Below are 10,366 nucleotides of genomic sequence, written 5' to 3'. Positions count from 1 at the left end.
TGCAACAGAAATATGCTTCGTGGAATTTCTAACCATGTGGCCACAGCTTTAGGTATTTTCAGGTAGCTACCATGCAAATCTTCTCCCTTATTTCCCTCACAATGACTAATCCCTCTTGCTTTGAGACTAATTTCAACAGAGTCAGACCTTCACATTCACCAGGAAAATCAGAAGGCTCATCCTAGGTTATCTAGAGGGGAAAGAGAACAATGTGCCCCACTTAGGTGTGGCAACATAATAATAAAATTATAATAATAAACAGACAACACGTATGGAGTGTTTACTATGTGCCAGGCCCTGTGCAAAGCACTTGACTCACATTATTCTCACAACAACCAGTCATTTATGCAGCAAATATTTATTAAGCACCTAAATCATTCTAGAAACTGGAGATACAGCAGTAGAGAATACAAAAAAAACCCCTGCCCTTATAGAGCTTACATTCTAGAGGTGGGAAACAGGCAATAAATAAGATAATTAAGTGCTATATATAGTATGTTAGGTGTTGAGTGTTAAGGAGTATAATAAAATGAGGAAAGAAGACAGGAAATGACACATGGTTTGCAATTCAGAGATCATGTTCAAGAAAAGTCTCACTAAAAAAGTAACTGAGTGAAGACCTGGAGGAGGTAATAGAACGACCCTTGTGATAACTGGGGAAGACCGTTCCAAGGAGAACAAACAATACGGGCAAAGACCCTGAGGTAGGTATTATTATCTCCATTTTACAGATGGTTAAATGACTTGCCCAACAGCCACTGCTTGAGGATGCAGCCATAATTCAAACTCAAGGCTACTTGACATGAGAGCTGGTACATTATATACCTGCCGAGTGATTGAGTGTAAGTGACCTTAGACAAACCAGAAATGCTCTATATTACAGATGGTGACCCAAAGGCCTACAAGAGGGAAGCAACTTGCTCAGATAAACACTTGTAGATAATGGCGGAGCTGAGACCAGAGGGCTGTCATTTCAAATGCACCATCCCTGCCTCCAGAATCCAAACATTTATTCTCTGGCTAGAAATCTCTCCCAAACCAATGAATGAACTTGGTAAAACTTTATCAATGTATTTTACTGGGAGGTATTTTAAAGAGTCTTGTCTTGACCCAACAGCATAAACAATGTCTAGCTCTGATTCCTCTCATTGGCAGTGGGTAACGAGGCATAGCCCATAAAGTTAGATCCTTCTAAACTTGAAAACAGGCTTCACACTTTTCTCACTATGTGATCTTGGGCAAGTTATTAAGCACCTCTGACTCCCAGTATCATCATCCATGGAACAAGGATAGAAATGTGTCTCAGGGATGTGGTAGGGATTAGATAAAATAATATGTATACAGCACCTTGCACAGTGAATGGAATACAGGAGATGCTCTAAAGGTGTTCATTGTCTTCTTCCCTATGTAATTAGTTGTATTTTCACATGCACAACTCTTGCTTTCTTAATGTATTATAATTTTATTGAGGGTTGACAGGTTGTCATATATGTAGGTACTCACCACATTTTATATTATATGGTGGTACATAGTGAATACTTATAAGTGATTATTTGATTGCTGGATTAGTGGGGAAGAGAAAGAAGAGTGATTATTGCTTTGGGATTCTGCTGATGCAACAGTCATCTGGTTGCAACATGTGCCAGTCCACTGCTCACCATAGTTGTTTGGGCCGATGTGACTGGCCAGGAGGTATCCTTTTACTCCTTCAAAAGTCACTGTGTGTCATTCTGGAAGACAGACCACTATTCAGGTGGAGGAAGACATTTCTTCAGTCAAGAGAAGAGAAGTAGTTGTCAGCACCAGGACATCTCAGCCCTTAGTAGGTTCTTGCAATTTCCTGGTAAGAAGCAGAATTCCAGTTTAACTCACAACTTTAACACCCTCTACCCACACATCTTTCATCAGGACTGCTATCAAAGAGTCAAATTGACCGATTTCAGTTTTTATTTCTTTTGCCCACCCTCTGGCAAGATCTCAATAAGCAGCTAACCAGCTGAAAATAGGAGGAGAAGGAAAAGGCCTGGACCTAGATGATTCAGGAAATGGCTCATCAGCCATCCAAAATTGAAGTTACTTTTTCATTCATATAATGTGGAGAAAAAGGTCTCTGTGATAAATATTAGGAATAATTCAATGGGGTAACTGTTTATAATTTCTTTTTTAAGAAAGAAAAAGTGAATCATTTGTGTTGTCCTTTCCCGTACATTAGCTTGTTTAGTCCTCGTAACAACCCTGTGAAATAGTTATTATTACCCATGTTTTATAGATGAAGCAACTGATCCCAGGAATATTAAATAACTTGCTTGAGATTATACAGCTGATAAATTGCAAACCCAGGACTTACATCGACATGCTTTTAATTTGAGTCCAGTGGTTTTCCTCTGCACCTCATTTTTCTGCCTACATTTCAAAAGGATTGATAAAGGATAGTCTCTCCTGACCCTATTATGAAGGGTCAATGAATGTTAAGAGGGAGCATTATAGAACTATCTTCCCTTTTTGTGAATCGTACAGAGAACCCAGCCTTAATACAAACAGATTTTTTTAGAGGAAAAAAATAGTTTTCAGAAGTTAATAATGTATCTAATATTAGTTTGTACTTGTCTCTGAATAACTGAGAAGACCTCACAGACATGATGCTTCATCCCCAATCACTACAGAGAGGGGGAAAGGGTGTCAATGTTCCCATTTTGTGGCTGCAGGATCAAGAGGAGAGAAAGAGAAAGTATAGCAAAGTTGGGAAAAGAACCAGTAATTCTAACTTCTAGACTCATATATTGGCCAAGTTCAGCTTGACAAACTTTTAAAAATACATCAGTCTATCAATAAATTGCCATAACAGTCATCATACACATACAGAGGAACAAATAATAAAAGAGAATAAGGAAAATAAGTACTGTTGTGTTAGGGAGATAGAATTATGAAGAAATGTCCCCAATTTTACATATTTTGTAATGATTTTATATTACTTTATTATAATATAAAAGGAAGATATAAAGCAATAATTATATTCACTTTACTGGATGCCGTGAAAGTACCCATTTGTCCAGGGCTAGGGTACTTCTTTCTATCAAATTCCCAACAGGACAATTGATTGAATTGATGCTCTTGGAAGACAGATTTCTTCTGGGTCAGAAGTACCACTAACATCTTCTCAATGACATATCGTAGGTGGAATTGGTTCTCATGGAATTAGCACCCCGCAGTTGAACAGTGATGGGCTCAGTTTCCTCTAGTACTCCTCAAAATGAGCAGTGATGTAGAACTTGACTTTTTGGACTAAAGTCTCTTCGAACAGCTTTGGTAGCAAGGCTTTTCCCTGTGTTTTTATCATAAAGGCTTGGAAGATTTTTCTTTCAATTATTTCAGTAAATTATGCCCAGTTTGCTAACTTTTATAATTTCTCATTTATTTCACTAGCTTTTATAATTCCCCAAGTAGCTTAGAATGCTGGTGCTTAAGGGAGAGAAGAGTTAAACTTTCCTGTCTGTAGATGAAGAAACTGAGGCTTAGAGAATATACTTCTAAATTTAAAGTAAGTACATATCATATCACTTTGGAGCATAGCCTATATCACATTTTTCCAACTATAATTACAGGCTGCCCTATAAAGTAAGTACAGCAGTTCTTCTCCTTGATATTACTGGTTTCCTCAATTATAATATTCATTAGTTCAGCAGAAAGCACTCTAGCTGTAGGTACTGAGGGCTTAAGAATAAACTTGAACTATGACGTTTTCACATTTTATAGTGAGAGACAGACATTGCACATGTAAGAACTTACACGTGGACAATTTCAATAACCAGTTCCCATTTTACTTGTTTTCTTCTTATAGGAGGATATTATCCCATGACTTAAAAATCCGAAACAAAATTTATCAAATCAAAAGAAAAGGGAGTCATCCCTGCCCCTTTTCATCTAGGGGAATTCCATAGCTTGAATATGGGCGATGCCTCCCCCAAATTTCTGCTAACTCAGGTGGGAGTAAGTGAGTTATGGCATAGAGGAGGCATGTCTACCTTTGTCTGTGCCTCTCTACCTGTATACACTTGAGTGTATGCTATATTTTACAGAAGAATTTGGGGCAGCCAAGGTTGGGCAGAATCACATTACCCAATACCCAGTTACCCAGTACTCAGCTCCCTGCCATTTTTCTAGGCTCCCTTTTTCCTCCCTTCTTCTTTCTACCTTTCCTCCTTCTTTCCTTTCTGCTACCCTGAGCGCTCCAAAGTCATCTCCCTGTATGATAAAGAGCTGCATCACCATTCCTCTTATGTCTTCACACTCGCCTCATAACGCTGACACCTCAAAAGTCACTCTTGTTTTTCTCCAAAAACATCATTCTGTCTTTAGTAGTTCCTGTTACAGTTATAAATATTTCCCCCATTGTGATACCTACAAGATGCAAGCCACTGAATGGGCCACAGAGGCAGATAGGACAAGGTCTAGGGAAGGTACAATCAGAAAAAAATTGCTGGGAGAAATATCCTGTGGAAAACAATTCAGCAGTTTCTCCAAAAGTTAAATATAGAATTATCAGATGACCCAGCAATTCCATTCTCAGTATGTATCCAAGAGAAATGAACACACGTCCAGACAGAAACTTACTCATACGTGAATGTTCATAGGGACACTGTCATAATAACCAAAAGGTGGAAACAACTCAAATTCTCATCAACAAATGAATGGATGAATAAAATGTGGTAGAGCCACACAATAGAATATTATTCAGCTACGAAAAGGGACAAAGTACTGATACTTGCTATGACATAGATGAACTTTGAAAACATTATGCAGAGTGAAAGAAGCCAGACACAAAATCTCACCTATTATATGATTCCTTTTATATGATATATCCGTAATAGGCAAATCCACAGAGACAGAAAGCAGCCTAGAGGTTACCAGGTGATGGGGGAGGGAGGAATGGGGAATGATTACTTAATGGGTGTGGGGTGTTTTTATAAGATGATGAAAACGTTTTGAACCTCGAGAGAGATGCTTGTTGTACAACACTGTTGAATACTCTGAATACTTCCCCATTGTACACGTTTTAATGGCTAACTGTATGATATATAAATTTCACCTCAATTAAAAAAATACACATACACAAAAAAAAAAGAAAGAAAAGGGAGTCATGAAAATGAGGGTAACCACTGAGAATTTCCCAGGCTCTCCCTGCAGACTCTCAGGCAGTTTCCGGGAGTTGCCCCACTTTCTCAGGAGATGCACAGTGAGCTCAGTATTCAGGCAGAATCATCTCATGGAGTTAAGAGACCTGGACTCTAGGCCCCATCTGCTAATTATTATCTGTGTGATTCTGAGAATATCACTTAATATCTCTGGTCCTCAGCCTCCTCTGTCAAAGAAAGGGGTTGGACTAAACAATCTTTAAGTCATTTGGATTACATGAAACAGACTGGTTAATTTAAGCAGAAAAGGAATGAACCAGAAGGATACCAGTTGGTTCACAGAACTTAGGGAAGGCTGGGTAATTAGTCTTGGAAAAAGCTGCAACCAGGACAGTTTGGTGGGTGAGTTGAGGAGGGTGGAGTCTGGTGGTGGGAGGGGTTCAGTGTAGGGGAAGAGGTTTAATTGAAGTGCTGCTGCTAAAGCCAGTGAGCACCTGACACTCTCTCCTGTAGCTCTTCACTCAAGACCCAGAGCCCTAGGACAGAGGCCAGTAGGGTACGTCCATGTGTGCAAGTCTCAACCAAAGATAGCAGCCAACTTAATTAGAGCCTCAACAAGGCTGCCCATAATGGTAGAGAAGCTGTTACCAAGCAAAGGGGCAGATGCTGGGATGGAAAAAATAAAGACTTTAAGGATCTTTCTAATTCTTTTCTTCCTCTTCCTTCCCACGCTCCCTTCCTTCCTTCTACTTTCCTTCCCTCCTTCCCCTCTTTCTTTCTCCCTTCCTTCCTTCCTTCCTACCTTCTTTCTTTCCTTCCCTCCCTCCCTCTCTCTGTGTCTCTCTCTCTGTCTCTGTCTCTGTCTCTCCACCACCCCCACCACCACTTTCTTTCTGGCTCTTGCAAATATCAACTGGCTTTTACGCTATGGCGAGATTATATTTTAGGACATATCAGTGAGCTATTTTCTCCCAGAAAAATTCCCATTTCTTTCCAGACTCCCAGGAAGATGAACTCATGGTGGGAAAAGGAAAGAGTTGCCCTGGCTGCAGCTGGGTACCAGAAAGCTGGAGAGTGGTAGTGCCCATAAGGATCAGAGCCAGAGAGGGCTGGGAGCATTGAGCTCAGAGCAGATGGCTAGGAGAACAGTCCACCAAAGACCCCTAGGTACTGCTGCTAGTCAGAGGGGTTTCCTTCCAGAATGTTCCCATTAACACATTTTCTTGGCATTAGCCTATGGCTGCTGGGATGAGTGGCTTTCTTCCTTTTCCAAACTGTCCTTATCAGTAATGCAACAATAGCTAATTTAATTAGCTGACCTGAACAGCAGCCAGTTTGAGCTAATTTGGTTTTGCTAGCTGCTCCCTGGTACGTACAGAACTGATAAGCATACTTCCCTCCAGATGAACAGCGGGGGCTTTGAGGGGGCAGCGAGAGGGATAGTGGCTCCTCCAAAGTCTGTCCTACACCTGTGGGATTTAGCGCTTGACCAAAGGCAAGTTATTCTTGAGTCACTATTCCCCAAGGGCCTGTCAAATTTGTCAGCAGAAAGAGATAAAAAAGACAACCAGGAAATTGCAAAGGCAAGGTGCCCAGGATGAGCATGCTGGGGAAGAAAACATTCTCCTTAGCAGGAAGAACACTTGGCCAAAAAGATCTGGATCTCAGCCACTGATTGACCTTCCCCAAGTCAATCCACCTCTGTGTCTCAGCTACCCATGCATAATAATAATATGCAGGATATATGCATAATACATATTATAATATTATATGTATATAATATAAATAATAATTATCATTGCTCTACTTCCTTCACTGACGTGTTGTAGAACTCCAACACTATAATGAGATGAGATTTCTTTGACACATATAAAGGCCTATGCCAATGGGAAACGTTTTGGTAATAAGCACACTATTAGGAGTGTATTCTCTGTTTCTCAAGAACAAGAACCAAATACTACTCCTCTCTGTGGCCCTAGCACTTGACGTGTGCCTACACAGAGAAGGTGTTCAACATGTGTTTGTTGACTGAATGATACAGAAATAGGGGTATGAGGAGATGGGTAGGCATAGTTTAAGGTTTGATGAGGTCAGTACACAACTAGCTAAAAATCATAAACTGTAAGCCTTCTTTTCAGTTCAGTATCTTAATCTTCTCCACCCCTGATAAAGGAAAACTGGTTCAGAAAGACACCACTGTTGATCTCAGATTTATGTTCACAGAAGAGCAGCTCTATCCCACCTGCACCTCTGCCCACCATCCCCACCCCAGGGTCTTCCAGAGCGACCGCCCCTACTAGTAGGTGAAGGACCACACCCAGAGCAGGCTTTTGTGTTTGCTTTGGGGTTCTTTTTCCTTTTCAATACTGCCTTTCAATGGGATACATTGAATTATACATTGAATTATAATTCGCATCTGTTCACAGGGAATAAATGGCGTATGCTTGAAATGAGCGGATTTGAAAAAGTTGGGACTAGGAAAGATCTAAATGATAATCTACATTCCCATAACTTTTATTTATTTATTTATTTATTTATTTATTTATTTATTTATTTCTGGCTTCCTTGGGTCTTCGTTGCTGCACACGGGCTTTCTCTAGTTGCGTTGAGAGGGGGCTACTCTTGGTTGCAGTGCGCGGGCTTCTCATTGCGGTGGCTTCTCTTGTTGCGGAGCACAGGCTCTAGGTGCACGGGCTTCCGTAGTTGTGGCACGTGGGCTTCAGTAGTTGTGGCTCGCGGGCTCTAGAGCGCAGGCTCAGTAGTTGTGGTGGACGGGCTTGGTTGCTCCGTGGCATGTGGGATCTTCCTGGACCAGGGCTCGAACCCGTGTCCCCTGCATTGGCAGGCGGATTCTTAACCACTGCACCACCAGGGAAGCCCTCCCATAACTTTAATATGCTTTCTGATATTGGTATTTGGTCCAACCTATTTTTAACCATCCGGACGACCGTGTTAACAACTTCCTCTTACTCCACACACTCCGCTGGGAGATCACATCCATTCCCATGGCTTCCACGGCATCCGTCCCGTTTGCTGACAACTCACAAGCCTTTATCTCCAACCTTGTCCTCACCCCTGAGCTTAGTATGCAGGAACACAACTGCCTGTTAGGAGTTTCCACCTGGATCTCCTCTTACACCTCAAAGCCAAGATTCCCAAAATTGCCCTCATTACCTAGTTTGCAAAGTCTGTTTGTCTTAATTCTCCGTGTTTTTGAGTGGCTCACAGTTTCCAGACCATAACCCCAACCTTTCCTTTATGCCTACTTCTAGGTGGACAATGAGTTTATCAATTTTGACATCTAAATATCCCTTCAATTCAGGTCTTTTTTTCACCACTGAAATTATTTTATTTGTATCTTTCATCTTCTATCCCACTAAAAACAGGAATTTCTCCAAGGCAGAGATTCTGTGCATATCAGGCAAATAAGAAATATTTGTCCATCTGAACTGAATTAAAATCACCCTCGCTCTGTTCTATCAAATTCCGAATCTTTAGTGAAAACCAATTACTGTATTTAAGACAACCGAAGATGTAGCTGAGTTTCTCTATTCTATTGTAACAGCTATTCCAATGGACTCTAAATTGACAGTCAGTCCCCAAACTTGGGGTGCATACAGCCTGCTCAGCTGGGACTGTGCAACCTCACTGATAGGCCTACTTTCTGGGCTTGCTCTAAAACTAACGACTCAGACATAGAACACTCAGCACCCTCTCCAGTGTTTCCAGGAAAGGCAGAATCTACTCTAGCTGCCTTAATTACTTCTTTACAGATTCCTTGTCTTTGATTTACTCACAGTTAGACCTAGAATCAGGTGTGGATTCCTCTTCATAATGTCAAATTACAAGTACATGCCTATAGTACATTTGAAGTACTGGGTATCCCTTAATAATTGGTGTATCAATGATAATTTTTTAATTTTTTTTTAAATTTTTATTTATTTGTACTTTATTTTTGGCTGTGTTGGGTCTTCGTATCTGTGCGAGGGCTTTCTCTAGTTGCGGCAAGCAGGGGCCACTCTTCATCGCGGTGCGCGGGCCTCACTGTCGCGGCCTCTCTTGTTGCGGAGCACAAGCTCCAGACGCGCAGGCTCAGTAGTTGTGGCACACGGGCTTAGTCGCTCCGCGGCATGTGGGATCTTCCCAGACCAGGGCTCGAACCCGTGTCCCCTGCATTGGCAGGCAGATTCTCAACCGCTGCGCCACCAGGGAAGCCCCAGTTTTTTAAATTTTATTAGCTATTTCTCTTTTACTTAGTTACTGATATGGTTTTCATATCTGTTTTTTTCCTAAAACTTGAGCCCTAGTGTTAGTGGATGACATCACTGCATATGGAAAGGCAGCCCAATCAAAAAAAGGGTCTTGACCCCGACAGCCTCAGTTCAAATTCTGATCCACCACCTATTATCTGTGAGAATGGGTAATTGCCATACTTCTCTATCTCGGTTTCTTCAACTCTAACTGGGGTAATAACGTCCCCACATACTTCCTAGGCTTCTTGTGAAAATGAAAAGAGCTAATTTGTATGTCACATTTAGTATTCTACTTGGCACAATATATGCCAGCTATTATTATATTACTTGATAGTGAGGACCGAAGGACATCAAAGGGGATTTTGATGAAACAAAATTTTATTTTAATTGCAAAACTAAGTGCTTACCATGGACAGATTCTGCGCTATTCATTTTGCCTATATTACCTCATCTAACACACACCAACTCTGTAACACAGCTTTTATTACACCCATTTCACAGATGAGAAAATTAAGCCTTGTAGAGGTTAAGAAAATGATCACTTAGCACACAGATACTAAGTGACAGAACTAGAATTTGTACTCTGGACTGAGTCCAAAGCTAAAATTAAATACATACTAATTATTCCAAGTCCTTATGTCTCTGTAAATAAAACAAAGAAAAAGAAAACACTTGGGTGAATCACAAAATAACTATGCTGAGTGAGAGAAGCCAGACCAACAAAAACTATATACTACATGATTCCATTTATCTAAAACTCTGGAAAATGCAAGCTAATTACACTGACAGAGAACAGATCAATGGTTGCTTGGGGAGGGTATTAGGTGAATGGGGTGGGATGGGTGAATCGAAAAGAAAACTTTTGAAGGTGATGGATATGTTTACTACCTTGATTGTGGTGATGGCATCACTGATGCATATGTACGTCAAAATTAACCAAATTGTGTATTTCTAATATGTACAGTTTATTATATTATGCTG

At 40.8% G+C, this 10,366-nt stretch overlaps 1 protein-coding gene across 2 annotated transcripts in view; it reads right to left on the bottom strand.

Annotated features, from left to right (window-relative positions):
• Positions 1–339: 339 nt before the first annotated feature.
• The window catches only part of PBX1 (PBX homeobox 1), a 318,659-nt gene continuing 308,632 nt past the window's right edge, over positions 340–10,366 (bottom strand). For both annotated transcript variants that reach the window (XM_059935284.1, XM_059935289.1), the window contains one exon: positions 340–1,840. In XM_059935284.1, coding sequence (XP_059791267.1) covers positions 1,820–1,840 — 21 coding nt within the window. In that variant the 3' untranslated portion in view covers positions 340–1,819. The remainder of the gene's footprint in view (positions 1,841–10,366) is intronic.

This window comes from Balaenoptera ricei, chromosome 1 (genome assembly GCF_028023285.1).
Source record: "Balaenoptera ricei isolate mBalRic1 chromosome 1, mBalRic1.hap2, whole genome shotgun sequence".
Lineage (NCBI taxonomy): Eukaryota > Metazoa > Chordata > Mammalia > Artiodactyla > Balaenopteridae > Balaenoptera > Balaenoptera ricei.
This window is presented reverse-complemented; position numbering and strand designations above follow the sequence as displayed.